Here is a 16,667-nt window from a genome sequence, read left to right as displayed (position 1 = left end):
ATGTGCAACAGCACCTTCCCCAAAGAGTTCCTCCTCCTGCCATTCACAGATACACGTGAACTGCAGCTCCTGCACTTCGGGCTCTTCCTGGGCATCTACCTGGCTGCCCTTCTGGGCAACGGCCTCATCCTCACAGCCGTAGCCTGCAACCACCGCCTCCACACCCCCATGTACTTCTTCCTCCTCAACCTCGCCCTTCTCGACCTGGGTTCCATCTCCACCACTGTCCCCAAAGCCATGGCCAATTCCCTGTGGGACACCAGGGCCATTTCCTTCATTGGCTGTGTTACTCAGGTCTTTATGTTTGTCACGTTTGTCACAGCAGAGTTTTACCTTCTCACCATCATGGCCTATGACCGCTACGTTGCCATCTGCAAACCCCTGCACTACAGGACAATAATGGACAGCAGAACTTGTGTCAACATGGCAGCAGCTGTCTGGGGCAGTACTTTTCTCTATGCTGTGCTGCACACTGCCAATACTTTTTCCTTCCCCCTCTGCCAAGGCAATGCCCTGGACCAGTTCTTCTGTGAAATTCCCCAGATCCTCAAGCTCTCCTGCTCTGATGCCTACCTCAGAGAAGTTGCATTCCTCATCTTCTGCTTTTGTTCAGGTACTGTATGTTTTGCTTTTCTGTTGCTGTCCTATGTGCAGATCTTCAGGGCAGTGCTGAGGATGCCCTCACAGCAGGGACAAAACAAAGCCTTTTCCACATGCCTCCCTCACCTGGCCGTTGTCTCCCTGTTCATCAGCAATATCATGTTTGCCTATCTGAAGCCCCTCTCCATGTCCTCCTCATCCCTTGACCTTTTGCTGGCAGTTCTCTACTCAGTGGTGCCTCCAGCAGTGAACCCCCTCATCTACAGCATGAGGAACAAGGAGCTCAAGGATGCTGTTAGTAAACTGCTTTGGGGGATGTTTTTCAGTACTCGTAAAGTCTTTTTCACTCTCCAGAAGTGAAAATTGTGCATCCGATTCCAACACATTTTTTGCTTCTTTGTTTTTGTCAGTATTAATAAAATTGTTTTTTCCTTATTGTCATTTTGACTGCTTTTGCTTCTTGCATTCCCACATAAATCTTTGGATTCCTCCTACTGCACTGAATGAGTGAAACTGCTCCGTCTCATACAAATGCTTTATACACGTACAAGTAGCTGTAAGTCAGTGAAGACTCTCGCAACACTTTTGTAATAAACAGGACAACTTGTGTGCACTGCCTGAAGGCTGGAATTTCCTACCCAAGCCAGTGCCAAGAATAGGCCCAAAGAACTGCTCCCCACAAGTGTCTGTCCCTGTTTTGGTTCAGAAGGGAATGGCTCATTGTTGCACTGTGACCTGTCAGAGACCAAGGGCTAGATTTAAGACTCACCCATGGGTGTCTGCTGACTGCAAAGACAGAGAATGGTCACTGCATTACATAGCCAGGGCTGTTCCCACATGTGACCCGTAGATGATGTCCTTCAGGAGGGGAATCTGGAGCTACCTGCAGAGCCCAGGGTACTTCCAGGGATAGGAGAGCCTGGCTTGGGCAATGACCGCAGCCCCTCTGAAAGTGAGTGACCTCTCACTGTGGGCTCAGCCACAGGGAAAGAACTAAAGCCAGGTATTCGCAGTGAACCTGTGACTCTGCAGTCTCGGAGAAGAAAGTCTCTGAGCCCAGCCCTGAGCTCTACAACATCGAAACACTCTCTAATATGAAGAGCCACACCACTGCCCCTCTGTTGTTGCCTGTCCCTTCTGAAGAGCTTATAGCCATCCTTTGCAGCACTCCAGGAAAGATCATACACAGAGAAAATGAGAAGGTGATTGGTGACAGCCAACATGTCTTCACTAAGGGCATATCATGCCTGACAAATCTGGTGGTCTTCTACAATAAGGTTACAGCATTGGTAGATAGGGGAAGAGCAACTGACATCATCTACCTGAACTTGTACAATGCATTTGACAATGGCCCCCATGATATTCTCATCTCTAAATTGGAGAGACATGGATTTGATGGGCGGACCACTCACCGGGTAAGGAATTGGCTGGATGATCATACTCAAACAGTTGCAGTCACTGTATCAACAACAAACTGGAGATCAGTAAAGAGTGGTATTCCTCAGGGGTAAGTATTGGGACCAGCACTGTTTACCATCTTTGTTGGTTACATGGACAGTGGGATCGAGTGCGCCCTCGTCAGGTTTGCCGATGACACCAAGCAGTGCGGTGCAGTTGACACGACGGGGGGAGAAGGGAAGCCATCCAGAAGTACCTTGACAGGCTTGAGACATGGGCCTGTGCAAACCTCATGGAGTTCAACCAGGAAAAGTTCATGGTCCCACATGTGGTGTGGGGCAATCCCAAGGACAAATACAGGCTGGGCAGAGAATGGATTGAAAGCAGGCCTGAGGAGAAGAAGGTGGAGGTGCTGGTGGATGCAAATCTCATCATGAGCCGGCAGTGTGTGCTTGCAGTCCAGAAAGCCAACCATATCCTGGGCTACATCAAAAGAAGCATGGCCAGCAGGGCAGGGGAGGAGATTCTCCCCCTCTACTCTGTTTTCATGAGACCCCACCCAGAGTGCTTTGTTCAGCTCTGGGGCCCCCAGCAAAAGAAGGAAGTGGGAATATTAGAATGAGTCCAGAGGAGGGCCACAAAGATGATCACAGGGCTCAAGGACCTCTCCTATGAAGACAGGCTGAGAGAGTTGTGGTTGTTCAGCTTGCAGAAGGGAAGGCTCTGGGGAGACCTTCTATCAGCCTTTCAGTACCTAAAGGGGGACTACAGAAAAGCTGGGGAGAGACTCTTTGTCAGGGAGTGTAGTAACAGGACAAGGAGTAATGGCTTTAACCTAAAAGAGAGTATGGTTAGATTAAGTATAAGGAAGAAATTATTTACTCTGAGGATGCTGGGACACTGGAACATGTTGTGTAGAGAAGCTGTGGATGCCCCATTCCAGGAGGTGTTCAAGGCTAGGTTGTGTGGGGTTTTGAGCAATCTGGTCTGGTAAGAGGTGTCCCTTTTAATGGCAGGGGAGTTGGAACTGGATGATATTTAAGGTGCCTTCCAAGCCAAACCATTCTATGATTCAATCATTCTATGAGCATCTAATTCCATCTTCCCCTGACATGGGAAGGGGTACCTTCTCTTCCAGTAGTGGAAGTTGCTCAGAGCCCCATCCAAGTTGAGCTTCAATGCTTTAAGGGAGGGGGCATCCTCAACTTCTGCAGGCAACCTTGTCCTGTATCCATCTACCATCACAGTAAAGAATGTCTACCTTATAGGAGATCAAAATCTACCCTCTGGTAGTTTGAAAATGTTACCTCTTGTCCTGTCACTATACATCCTGTTAAAGCATCTATCCACAACATTCCATTCCCTTTATGTATTGGAAGGCCTCAGTAAGGTCTCCTCAGAGGCCTTTCTTCTCTACTCTGAAGAACTCCAGCTCTCATAAGCTTTCTTGATAGGACAGGTTATTCCAGTCCTGTGATAATTTTTGCGACCTTCTATCATAAGTCTACTTCTTTCTTACACTAGGGCCCTAAAGCAGGATGCAGGTGGGGTCTCACACGTGGAGAAGAGGAGGAGAATCACTTCCCTAGACCTGCCACCTATGGTATTATGATGCCGTCCAGGATACGATTGGCTTTCTGGGCTGCAAGTGAACATTGCCAGCTCATATCCAGGTTTCCGTCTACTAATATCCCCAAGTGCTTCTCTGCAGGTCTGCTCTCAAACCAGTCATCACCCAATCTGCATTGATGCTGGGGAATGTCCTGACCCAGGAGCAGGACCTTGTGCTTGGCCTTGTTGAACTGCAGGAGGTTCACATGAGCCCACTCCTCAAGGCTGTCTAGGTTCCTCTGCATGGCGTCCCTTCCCTTTTCTGTATCAACTGCACTTTTGGCTATCTCAGATCCCCTCCCTGTCTTCCATGAACCTTAGCATGCTTTCCAGGAGGTTCTGCTCCAACATCTTCCCAGGCACAGAGGTGAGGCTGACCAGTCTGTAGGTCCCTGGGTTGTCATTTTTAGCCATTTAAAAAATAGGTGTTATATTTTCAGACTTCTGGGGACAGCACCTGACCCTAACAACTTTTCCAAAATGATGGATAGTGGCTTAGGAACTTCATCTGCCCGTTCCCTCAGAACCCTGGCATGCACCTGATTGTGTCTCATGGAGTTTGCACCCTCAGGTTCCTCAGGTAGTTTCAAACCTGTTCTCTCTCTGCAGTGAGTGGACTTCATCTCCCCCGTCCCTCCCTTGACATTTTGTGACTTGGGAGGTGTGGAATGGGCTGGTGAGAAAGTCCAAAATGGTGTTGAGTACCTCAGCCTTTTCCATGTCAGTTTTAGTCAGGTCCCCTGTGACGCTTTTTATGGAGGATACAATTTCTTTGCTGCCTTATGTATCTGCAGAAACCCTTCTTGTTATTCTTTGCATCCCTAGCCAAGTTTCCCTCCAGCTGTGCCTTGGCTTTCCTGATCCCATCCCTAAACTCCTGGGCCATATCCCTATAAACTTTCCAATTTGTTTGTCCCTACCTCCACTGCCATTGCTTTTCCTTTCTGTGCTTTAGTTTGATTATGACCTCCTGACTCAGACAATGGTCTCCTGCCTCCCTTGCCTCATTTCTTCACTGCCCCAGGAGACACTGGCAGTGCATTCAGGATACTGTTTTTTTCCAGAGATGCTAGTAGGGAGGTCAGGTCTTGTACAGCATTCAAAGCATTTGTGACAGGTTCAGAGATGATTGGATGAAGCCTCAAGAGAAGTGGTGTAAACCTAAAGAATAACACGTTAGTACGATTATCTACAGGAAAAGACAAACTCTGAGATCTGTGCATAGAAGAGGAAGAAAGTTCTTGTTGATGGTACAAGGTTCCTTGTGGTCAATTTCTTGGTGCTTCCCGGAACTCGTAGTTCCTCATACTGCAGATGAGGGAGTTCAATGTCAGAGACACCACCGAGTACAGAACTGCCAGCACCCAATCTGATGATGGGAACCAGATGGAGAGGACCTTCAGGGAGGAAAAAATGAGGTGCTGGAGGCATAGGGAAAATGCTCTGCTTTGATGCCAGGGCTCTGCACTGAAAAAAAAAATCCTTTTTAAATGAATAGAAGAAACACAGAAGGCCACCTGTCATGTGACAATAGGCACAGTTACAGAAGGACTCTGAGTGAGTCTGACTGTGTTCGTGTCCCTGCAGAAGTAGAATGAATGCAAGCACTTGTGTACAACCATGGTTACCAATGACAGAATACTCCAAAGCACAACATTTGTCTGTGATCAATTGGAGATTTCTTGTGAAGAAAGACAGACAGCTTATTCTTTCTTAATTACCACCAGTAGGATCAGTTCCTTCAGTGCCCCTTTGATCTCCTGGTTCCTCATGCTGTAGATGAGGGGGTTCACAGCTGGAGGCACCACCGAGTACAAAACTGTCACCACCACGTTCAGGGATGGGGAAGAGGTGGAAGGGGGCTTCAAGTAGGCAAACATGATAGTGCTGATAAACAGGGAGACAACGGCCAGGTGAGGGAGGCATGTGGAAAAAGCTTTGTGGCGGCCCTGCTCCGAGGGGATCCTCAGCACAGTCCTGAAGATCTGCACGTAGGACAGCACAAGGAAAACAAAACATGCAAAGAGTAAACACGCTGAAAACCCAACAAGGCCAAATTCCCTGAGATAGGCATCAGAGCAGCAGAGCTTGAGGATCTGGGGAATTTCACAGAAGAACTGGTCCAGGGCATTGCCTTGGCAGAGGGGGAGGGAAAAGGTATTGGCAGTGTGTACCACGGCATTGAGAAAGCCACTGCCCCAGGCAGATGCTGCCATTTTGACACAACTTCTACCACCTATGAGGGTCCCGTAGTGCAGGGGTTTGCAGATGGCAACATAGCGGTCATAGGCCATGACAATGAGAAGTAAATACTCGCCTCCAAGTAAAAAAACTAGCAGAAAGACTTGTGCAGCACATCCCAAGTAGGAGATGGTCCTGGTGTCCCACAGAGAGTTGACCATGGGCTTGGGGAGAATGGTGGAGATGGAGCCCAGGTCGAGGAGGGCGAGGTTGAGGAGGAAGAAGTACATGGGGGTGTGGAGGCGGTGGTCGCAGGCTACGGCTATGAGGATGAGGCCGTTGCCCAGGAGGGCAGCCAGGTAGATGCCCAGGAAGAGCCCGAAGTGCAGGAGCTGCAGCTTGCGTGTGTCTGCGAATGACTGGAGGAGGAATTCTGTGGGGAAGCTGCTGTTGGACATTTTCTCTCTGGGCCCTGACAACTGTCCCAAGAGAAAAAGACGGTGAAGAGTTAGAACGGATTTCTCTGCGCAAAACCAAAGCTGTTTCTCATAGACTCTCCCCCACAACACGCCTATCCTCTGTCCTATTTAGCAGGACCTTGCTGCAGTTCTCTGCTGGGAGCTCTGCTTTCTGCTGTCTGAGTACGCCATGAGGGGCAGGACCTCTGCCCATAGACTCCCGAGGAGTAGGTCATGCTCTAATTCTGTGGTATCTGGGAGCAGAGGGGGATGCAGGGGCCAGGTCCGATTTTCAGGATCTCTCAGGTAAAACCCCTCTGAACACTGAAGAGCTTGTCAGTATCTGCACCCAGGAGTGCTGGGACACCACAGCCCCATGGCCACATGGCTGGGGTAGAAGCCACAAGGTTAGTGCCTGACTCTGCAGCTGAAACTGCTGACTGCCCTGCCGGGAGCTCCACAGGTTAGAAAGGCCCTTTGGCACCTTGTTCCCCTGCAGACACCTCCTCTGCAGGATGCTGAGCACCAGTGCCTGATCCTCAGCTGAATTCCTCCCCATCACTCCAAGGAGCTGACATACCCAAGAGCCCCAGCATAAGAGAAAGACTGAAACAGGTGGAGGGAAAAGGACAAGCAGGATGACCAAGAGACGGGAGGGACAGATGAGCAAGCAGAAAGGGGTCACCCTGCCCAGCCGTGCCTGCTGCCTGCCAGGCAGCACCATGGCAGAGCAGCGGCTGTCAGCCCTTTGCTGGGCAGTAGGACAAGGCACATAACAGGAAAGGAAGATCTGCCTTCTTCTGGGGCTCTGGCTACCCAGGAGGCAGCTCCTGCCCAGGAACCCCCAGCCCAGAGGGCAGAGGCTAGGAGACAGGCAGGGTGCCAGTCTATCCTCTGCAGCAGGCTTTCCCTTTGCAGTTCCCTCCCTCCATGCTGATCTCTGCTGCATGCAGCCATCCCTGCCAGGAGCTGCTTCTCTGTCCCCACGTCTGTGCCCTGCCAGTGCTCCCAGAACCCATCCCATCTGCTATGTGCTCAGATTTGTCCTGCACCCTTACAGTGTGTGCAAGTGCTTAAGAGCAGGTCACATATGCCATGACAAAACTGGGAAGGTGATGCTGCTGCCTTCTAAAGGCTTGTGGGTGCAGAAGGCACTTTCTGAGGTTCCTCATAAAATTCGGGGTGACATAAAACCTTCTCTACTCTGTACAGATCTATTTCCATTCCAATCCTGATAAACCAAAGAAAGGTGAAAGCACAACTTCAGGAAAGCCTTGACCTTCCTTTTGAAGAGTCCCCTCTGACATGGTCTGGGGGTGCCATGGACCTGTGAGCAGCCTGCCCTAGGCAGAAGCCTCTGGGCACCAGCAAGACCTGCCCTGCCCTGCTGAGGGGGCTCCTTCCACCCACAGCTTCTCCCTGCAATGCCCTGGGCAGCTCCCTGTGCAGGCTGAGTGCTGATCCTGGCATGCAACAGAGGCCCTGCCCCTGCACAGAGTCCCTGAGGCACAGCAGGGACCCTGTTCTGCACCACAGCCCTGGGCACCCCTGCCTGCACCCCGGCTGCACAGCCTGCAGCTGGCCCTGTGAGAAGAAACCCTCATGTCCTGTCCCTCTGACAGTTAATCAGGCAGATAATCATTGACCCAGGAATCATCCCCATCCTCTACACTAGAGAAGCCAGGACAGACACTGTGACATGTCCTACAAGCCATGGGAAGTGGCAGCTGTAAAAGAACCTGTAGGATACTGCATCTGCCTTACCCTTACACAGACACTTACCCTGTTCAGGGCTGGGAAGATTTCTCCAACACCGAGCTCTCAGCAGCCCCCCTCCACACTGCCTTTAACATCTCCCTCCCTTCTCCCAGCCGCCCTTGTCCCCTGCACGCAGTGCCCCCAGCCCTGCTGCGCTGTGCAGAGGAGCTGCTCCTGGGCAGAGCTGTCTCTCTGCAGCGCTGCCCGCTTGCCAGGATTGCCCGCTTGCTTATCCATTGGGCCCAGGAGCCTGGCCCAGCTCAGCAGCACAAGGAGCTCTTGACAAGTCCCCAGGCCTCCAGGGGAATCGGCTTTGAAACTCACTGAAGCAATCCCTTATGTTTCTTCCCACACCTGGGGAGCTACACTTACTTCCAGCAGTGTCATTTCTCCTGTCAGGAGAAGTTGCATCAAAAAATCACCTTGTCCTCTTTCAGTTTTAGGCAGGACACCCAGACGGTGACTGGCAGGAATCACGTTTTCCCAAGCTGAGGCAAGAGATCACAAGGACTCAATTGATGAATATCATTCTGAGTTAATTATGGTAATTACAGGAGATTGAGAAGAGCAGTGAGTTGTTCAAATGCAAATTCCATTTGACATTTGAAGTGACAGAGGTTGTCCAAGTTAGCAGTCATTAGGACTTTAGAGATTGGTTATATAGGTATTTGCATTTTGTCAGTGTATACTGCCTAAAAATGTTTCCTTCCTTTGCACCTTGTCACTAACCTGGGAGCTGTCCGGTGGCAGTGGGCTAAATCATATAAACCTCCCCTATAACATCTCTCTCTCCTCCCCAAAAGTGGGAGAAAATTAATGGAGAAGAGGTAATTTAGGGACTGTACTTTCTAAAAGGTGTATTATCACTTATTCTGAAGTGACATAGGAGTTACCTGCAGAGAAACAAGCACAGACATGCAAAAGCATTGGACAGCTTGTGGTGGGAATAGCTGAGGGCTCTGGTGTGGCTGAGATCTCCACCAACAGAACTGAGGTCCTTGTCCTCTCAGCTATCTAGGGCTGCCATCTCTTCCACCAAAGACCACGAGAGGACACCAGCCCCAGGGCCTCGTTGCCTCCTCAGCCCTGCACAGAACTCGTGAGGTGTCCAACCACTGTTCTGCACTTGTGGGCTGCTCACCTGGGATCCCCACTCAAAGTCTTTTATTTCCTTCCTCACACTCCTTGGGATCTGGGACCCCACAATTTCAGGGTCATGACAGTCAGGGCTGACACGGATCTTCACATCCCTGACCAGCTCTTTCTGGCATGCAGGTATCAGATCCAGGTTTGTATTACCTCTGTTGGCCCATCTGACAGCTGGACCAAGATGCTGTCCCAAGACGCTCTAGAAACTACCTGGACTGTTTGCACTCAGCTCTGTTCCCCTTCTGGAAAATGGCAGGGATGTTAAAAAGCCCTCAGGGAGACCCAGACTCATACATCCAGAGACTTCTTTGGGGTGCTTAACAATGACTATGTCTACTTCCTCACCCTGGCTGCAGGGTCTTTTTTTTCCCATTATGATTGCACCCTTAGTGACCCCCTCTCTGATTGGCACCCACAAGGGCTCACGGAACGTTTCACAGGTCACATAGAGGAGCTCCATATATCCAAGCAGCTTCAGTGAGGAAATCCAACTCTGGATCATTCCAGCCTGTCTGTCCTGAAGTCTGTATCCATCCACTGAAGTGTCCCATAACTGCATGTCCTGTCCCACCATGCCTTGGCAGTGACTCCATGGATGACAGAAATCACAGGCTCCAGCTTGTCCTGGTCCAACTCCTGGCTGAGGGCGTTGGTACATCTTTGAAATGTTACACCTCAGACCATGCCTAAAACTTAATGCTCTCTGCAATGACAGTGAGAAACAGAACTGGGATGGACAGTGGGAAGAAAATTCTTCTGCCCTCATCTGCCAGGCCAGGGAAGAAATCACCCTGGGAAGAAATAGGTTTGCTTTCAGTCTATCTCTGCAGCCCCTGAGGGCCATTGGTGGAGGTTATGCAGCTCTCCAAGAGTCTCAAGGTACTGCTGAGAGGCACACTCTGAAAATGGTTGGTCTGTTCCTTGACAGATACATCAAGGGATAAGTAAAGAATGGAGGAGAGAAAAATATAAGTGTTTGAGAGCATAGGCACATGAGTGGAGTGCCCTACATCTACTAAATTAGGAAGCTCCATCAATTCTTTTGACGGTATAGGGGCCTTACAGAGGCATCTTGATAGATTTGAACGCTGGTCAGTTGCCTACCATATAAAAATTAACAAGAACTAATGCCAGATTCTGCACCTGAAACAGTGTATTTCTGGATGTACGTATAGACTGGAGGACATGTGGATGGAGCATAACCCTGCAGAAAGGGATCTGGGGGTTGTGGTTCATGGTAAGTTCAGGAAGAGTCAACAATGTTCCCTGCAGTGACCAGGAGATGGTGGAGTTGATCCTGTGGGAGGACCGCGTGGCTCAGAAAAAGCAAGCTCACAACTCTGGTCTTCAGGAGAGCAGTCTTTGGCCTATTCAACAATCTGCTTGGAAGAACACTGTGGGATAAGGCCCTGGAGAGAAGAGCAGTCTCAGAAAGCTTGTTAATATTCCAGGGTCACCTCCTCCAACATCAAGAGCAGTCCATCCCAAGAAAGACAAAGTCAGGCAAAAATGGCAAGAGACCTGCATGGATGAACTGGAAGATTCTGGCCAAACTCCAACACAGAAAAGAAGCATAGAGATGGTCGAAACAAGAACAGATAACCTGGGAGGATTACAGAGGCCTTGTCTGAGCATGTAAGGAGGAATATCAGAGAGCCAAAGCCCGACTCTAATGGAATTTGGCCAAGGATGTCTAAGGCAGTAAGAAGGGCTTCTAGAAGTACATAGGTGGCAAAAGGAAGGTTCGGGAATATGGACTCACTGCTGAATGAGGACCAAGATCTGTTGACACAGGACAGGGAAAAGGCTGAAGTGCTGACTTCCTTCTTCACCTCAGTCAGTACTGGCAAGTCTGGCCTTTGGGAATCCCAGGTCACAGAGAACGGGGGTAAAGTCTGGGGCAAGGAAGATGTACACTTGGTGGGAGTGGGTCAGGTCAGGGCACACTTGACCAAATGGGATACACAGGTCTATTGGACCTGATGGGATTTACCCAAGACAGCAGAGGGAGCTGGCTGATGTCCTTGCACGGCCACTCTTGGTCATCTTGGATCAGCCCTGGTGAGTAGCAGAATGTCCCTCCTAGCTCCAAGAAGCATTACTTGCAAAGGCAAATGCCATATTTCCTAACATTCCCCACACCATCTATAAAAGAAAAATGCATTTTTTTCAGTGTTGTTTAAATAACTCAATAAATGAATATTTTTTACTTATTTCTCAGCTCAGCCTCAACTTTGCCTTCCAGACAAAGTCTTTTGGAGCATCTTCTGTCTTCCAAGACTTGGTCACATGTTAAAGGAAAGATGAAAACAGAACAAACTCTCTTCAAGACAGCTGTTGCACAGGGGTTCTCCAGGGCAGAAGTGTTTTAGTGCAGGGGAAACTGGCTTTGAGAGGGTTTATAAACAGTCATGGAGTGTGTCTGCACAGCATGAAATGTTTATGTTTCTCATACTGCCCCCAACGCCATGTATGTTGGAGGTGTGCAGGACATTGTGATGGGACACAGCCAGAAGAGCTAACCCAAAGTGTTCAAATTGATGTTCCTCACCATCCAGCACCCCCTGCAGCCTACCACCTGACTACCAAAAGCATGCCATGCACACCAAATACATGTCCTGTGAAGAGCGGCTGAGAGAGTTGGGATTAGCCTGAAGAAAAGAAGACTCCAGGAGACATTATTGTGGCCTTCCAATACGTAAATGGGGCCTACCCACATGTGTAGTGACTAGACTAGACAAGGCTAGACTAGAACAGAATAGCTCAGTTGGAAGAGATGTTCAAAGATCATCTATTCCAGCTACCTGATCTCTTCAGGACTAAAGAAAAGTTACAGCATATTAATGAGGACAATGTCCAAATGCTTCTTGAACACTGACAGGCCTGAAACAACAACCAGGGCCCACCACCCCACTACCAAAAGCATGCCATGCACACCAAATACACCTCCTGTGAAGACTGGCTGAGAGAATTGGGATTGCTAGGTATCAAGAAGACAAGACTCCATGAGAAATTATTGTAGCCTTCCAGTACATAAATGGGAACTGCCCATGTGTGTAGGAAGAGAAGAGAAGAGAAAAGAGAGAGAAGAGAAAGAAGAGAAGAGAAGAGAAGAGAAGAGAAGAGAAGAGAAGAGAAGAGAAGAGAAGAGAAGAGAAGAGAAGAGAAGAGAAGAGAAGAGAAGAGAAGAGAAGAGAAGAGAAGAGAAGAGAAGAGAAGAGAAGAGAAGAGAGCAGAACAGAGCAGAACAGAGCAGAACAGAGCAGAAGAGTTAGAAGGGACCTTCAACGATTGTCTAGTCCAACTGCCTGACCTCTTCAGGGCTAAACAAAAGTTACAGCATATTAATGAGGGCAATGTCCAAATGCTTCTTGAACGTTGACAGGCCTGGAACAAAAACCGGGTCTCAAGGAAGCCTGTTCCAGTGTTTGACCACCCTCACAGTACAGAAAATATGTCCTGCTGTCCACTCTGAATATCCCCTGACGCAGCTATGTTCCATTCCCACATGTTCTGTGATCAGTTACCAGGGAGAAAAGATCATCACCTCCCTTTCCACTTGCCCTCCTGAGGAAGTTGCTGAGAGCAATGAGGTCGCCCCTCAGCCTTCTTTTCTCCAGACAAGACAACCCAAAGTGTCCTCAACCTCTCCTCATAGGACATCCCCTATTACCAGTATTCCCCCTTTCCCTTGGTCTCCCAACCGACAAGGTTCCTGGTCAGATAACCTTGCTGGAAGAAACATTTTGTCTCTCTCTCATGCTCTCACCAGGCAGTGTGACTGACCAGGTCTGGCTCCCTCACTGCCTCCTTTATCACTTGTTGATCAGGTTTGTGTCCCTGGCTGTGTTGTGCTTTATCCCCAGGAGGTAGCCAAGCACCACCCAGAAGCTCTCTCCCTCCCCATTCTTAACAGAAGAGGAGGAGAGACATAGGAGAAAGATGTGGAGAGACTGTATCAGGGAGTGTAGTGATAGGACAAGGGGCAGTGCTTTTAAGCTAGAAGAGAGTAGATTTAGATCAGATCTAAGGAAAAAATTCTTCATGCAGCGGGTGGTGAGGCCCTGGAACAGGTTGCCCAGAGAAGTGGTGGTTGCCTCATCCCTGGTAGTGTCCAAGGTAAGGTTGGATGGGACCTTGAGCGAACTGGTCTAGCGGGAGGTGACTCTGCCCCTTTCACAGTGACTGGAATTAGACCTTAAGGTCCCTTCCAACCCCATAACTTCTATATTTCTATGAGCCTTCTGGCCAACAATTGGTTGTGTAGTCTGTGTAGACAGAGGGATTTCATTTGCTGTGAAAAAATTCCTTCTCCTGAATATTAACAAGTGCTTGAAAGAAATGGAATACACCTGTGTCAATTTGTGGGGGTCCTAACTGATAAAAGGACAGGAAAAGATGATTCCCATAAGGAACTCCTACTGTGATATAGGAGAAAAGATAGCACTGGAAACAGGCGTCTGTCTCTAGCTGACAGAAGGAAGAACAGTGATCGCATCAGTCTGATTCAAAGTCGGTTCCCCTGGAGGCCGAAGGACTTGTCAAGAGCTCCCTGTGCTGCTGAGCTGGGCCGGGCTCCTGGGACCAATGGGAGCTCCTGGCAAGCGGGCAGCGCTGCAGAGACACAGCTCTGCCCAGGAGCAGCTCCTCTGCACAGCGCAGCAGGGCTGGGGGCACTGCCTGCAGGGGACAAGGGCGGCTGAGAGAAGGGAGGGAGATGTTAAAGGCAGTGTGGAGGGTGGCTGCTGAGAGCTCAGTGTTGGAGAAATCTTCCCAGCCCTGAACAGGGTAAGTCTCTGGCTGCAGGGCAGCACAGCTGTTGTTCCTGGTGCCATCTCCAGATTTGCTGGCAAATCCCACAGCCTATGGCATCTTTCAGGAGGACTCACAGAGCTTCTTTGGATAAGAGGAGAACAAGGTCCAGAGCAGGGATTATGTGCCACAGCTGTCAGAGGGAGAGGACACAATGGTTCCTCCTGGAGGGGCTGGGTACAGGCTGTGCAGCTGGGGTGCGGGCAGGGGTGCCCAGGGCTGTGGTGCAGAGCAGGGTCCCTGCTGTGCCCCAGGGGCTGTGTGCCGGGGCAGGGCCTCTGCCGCCTGCCAGGCTCAGCACTCAGCCTGCCCAGGGAGCTGCCCAGGGCAATGCAGCAAGAAACTGTCAGTGGAAGGAGCCCCCCAGTCAGGGCAGAGCAGGGTCCTGCTGGTGCCCAGAGGCTGCTGCCTGGGTCAGGCTGCTCACAGCTCCACAACCCCCCCCAGACCTTGTCAGATGGGACTCTTCAGAAGGAAGGTCGAGGCTAAAGCTGCTTGCTGCGGTCTGGGCTTTCCTGAAGCTCTGCTTTCTGCTTTCTTTGGTTCATCAGGATAGGAATGGAAACAGAGCTGTACAGACTAGAGAAGATTTTGAGTTTCTGTCACCCCAAATTTTAAGAAGAACCTCAGAAATTGCCTTCAGCACCACAAGCCTTCAGAAGGCAGCAGCAGCATCACCTTCCAAGTTTCATCAGGGCTTGTGTGACCTGCTCTTCAGCACCTGCACACACTGAGAGGGTGCAGGGCAGAGCTGAGCATACCAGATGGGACGCGGTGTGTGAGCACTGGCAGGGCACAGACGTGGGGACAGAGAAGCAGCTCCTGGAAAAGACTCCTGCAGACAGCAGAAATGGTCAGGAAGAAAGGGAACTGCAAAGGGAAACCCTGCTGCAGAGGATAGACAGGCACCTCCTGCCATCCCTTGCAGTGCAGGTGGTGTCCCTGAGCAACCCCCCTCAGCTCTCCTCTCCCACCCAGCAGAGCCTCTGCCCTCTGGGCTGGGGGGTCCTGGGCAGGAGCTGCCTCCTGGATAGCCAGAGCCCCAGAGGAAGGAAGGTCTGCCTCTCCAGTTATGTGCCCTGTCCCACTGCCCGGCAAAGGGCTGAGAGCCGCTGCTCTGCCATGGTGCTGCCTGGCAGGCAGCAGGCATGGCTGGGCAGGGTGACCCCTTTCTGCTTGCTCATCTGTCCCTCCCGTCTCTCGGTCATAGCACTTGTCCTTTTCCCTCCACCTCTCTGTGTTGCTCTTTCTCTTATGCTGGGGCCATTGGGTATGTCAGCTGTTTGGGGCAACAGGGTGGGGGTAAACTGAGGATCAGATGTTGGCACTCAGCATCCTGTGAAGGATCCCCCAAGCAGAGAATTGTTTTTCTTAGAGTGCACTCACCTAGCACAGGTCAGAGTGCCAGCCTGGGAGCAGGAAGTACGCCATCCGACCTGGGGAGAATGAAAGTGAGTGTTCAAGGAGTCTGTGAGAAACAGAGTGGATTTTGTTCAGAGACCCTGTCCTGACTGTATTTCCCTCCTTGGACAGGCAACCATGCCCTGAGGCAACAAATGTCCAACAGCAGCTTCCCCAACGAGTTCCTCCTCCTGCCATTCGCAGACACGCGCGAGCTGCAGCTCCTGCACTTCGGGCTCTTCCTGGGCATCTACCTGGCTGCCCTCCTGGGCAACGGCCTCATCCTCACAGCCATAGCCTGCGACCACCGCCTCCACACCCCCATGTACTTCTTCCTCCTCAACCTCGCCCTCCTCGACCTGGGCACTATTACCACCACTGTCCCCAAAGCCATGGCCAATTCCCTCTGGGACACCACAGCCATCTCCTACTCTGGATGTGCCGCCCAGGTCCTTTTCTTTTTCTTCTTGATTGGAGGAGAGTATTGTCTTCTCACGATCATGGCCTATGACCGCTATGTTGCCATCTGCAAACCCCTGCACTACAGGACAATAATGACCAGCAGGACTTGTGTCAACATGGCAGCAGCTGCCTGGGGCAGTGGCTTTCTCAATGCTGTCCTGCACACTTCCAATACCTTTTCCCTCCCCCTCTGCCAAGGCAATGCCCTGGACCAGTTCTTCTGTGAAATTCCCCAGATCCTCAAGCTTTCCTGCTCAGATGCTTACCTCAGAGAAGCTGGGCTTGTTGTGATTAGCTTGTCTTTAGCCTCAGGGTGTTTTGTTTTCATTCTTTTCTCCTACGTGGAGATCATCAGATCAGTGCTGAGGATGCCCTCTGAGCCGGGCCGGCACAAAGCCTTTTCCACATGCCTTCCTCACTTGGTTGTTATCTCCATCTTTTCCTGCACTGCCATGTTTGTCTACCTGAAACCCCCTTCCATCTCCTCCCCATCCCTTGACCTGGTGGTGACAGTTCTGTACTCAGTGGTGCCTCCAGCAGTGAACCCCCTCATCTATAGCATGAGGAACAAGGAGCTCAAAGATGCACTGACAAAGCTTACTCAGGCAGTAGTCCTTCAGCGGCAATAAGCTGCCCATAGAAGCATTAAGGTTGGAAAAGACCTCCAAGATCATCTGGTCCAACCATTGCCCTACTACCAATGACACACACTAAACCTTGTCCCTAAGCACCAGGTCCAACGTTTCCTTGAACACTCCCATGGACAGTGACTCCCATGTCTCTTCACAAGGGAGTTCCAATTGGTCTCAGGAAACTTCTGGTCTTTGAGCTTTTTGT

The 16,667-nt window shown here is 50.5% G+C and overlaps 3 protein-coding genes across 3 annotated transcripts; 2 read left to right on the top strand and 1 right to left on the bottom strand.

The window, feature by feature from the left end:
* On the top strand, positions 1–960 carry LOC136788512 (olfactory receptor 14A16-like). The gene has a single exon (XM_066987065.1). It carries the CDS (start codon positions 1–3, stop codon positions 958–960), a length of 960 nt encoding a protein of 319 aa, XP_066843166.1.
* A 3,917-nt stretch (positions 961–4,877) lies between these two features.
* On the bottom strand, positions 4,878–6,794 carry LOC136788511 (olfactory receptor 14A16-like). Its single transcript, XM_066987064.1, has 2 exons — positions 5,331–6,794; positions 4,878–5,006 (listed from the first exon to the last, which is right to left on the bottom strand). Exons 1-2 carry the CDS (start codon positions 6,246–6,248, stop codon positions 4,878–4,880), a joined length of 1,047 nt encoding a protein of 348 aa, XP_066843165.1. The 5' UTR covers positions 6,249–6,794.
* An 8,631-nt stretch (positions 6,795–15,425) lies between these two features.
* LOC136788510 (olfactory receptor 14C36-like) lies at positions 15,426–16,459 on the top strand. Its single transcript, XM_066987063.1, has one exon. The coding sequence runs from the start codon at positions 15,524–15,526 to the stop codon at positions 16,457–16,459; it is 936 nt and encodes a 311-aa protein (XP_066843164.1). The 5' UTR covers positions 15,426–15,523.
* Positions 16,460–16,667: the final 208 nt, after the last annotated feature.

Source organism: Anser cygnoides, chromosome 38, assembly GCF_040182565.1.
Source record: "Anser cygnoides isolate HZ-2024a breed goose chromosome 38, Taihu_goose_T2T_genome, whole genome shotgun sequence".
NCBI classification, from domain to species: Eukaryota; Metazoa; Chordata; class Aves; order Anseriformes; family Anatidae; genus Anser; species Anser cygnoides.
This window is presented reverse-complemented; position numbering and strand designations above follow the sequence as displayed.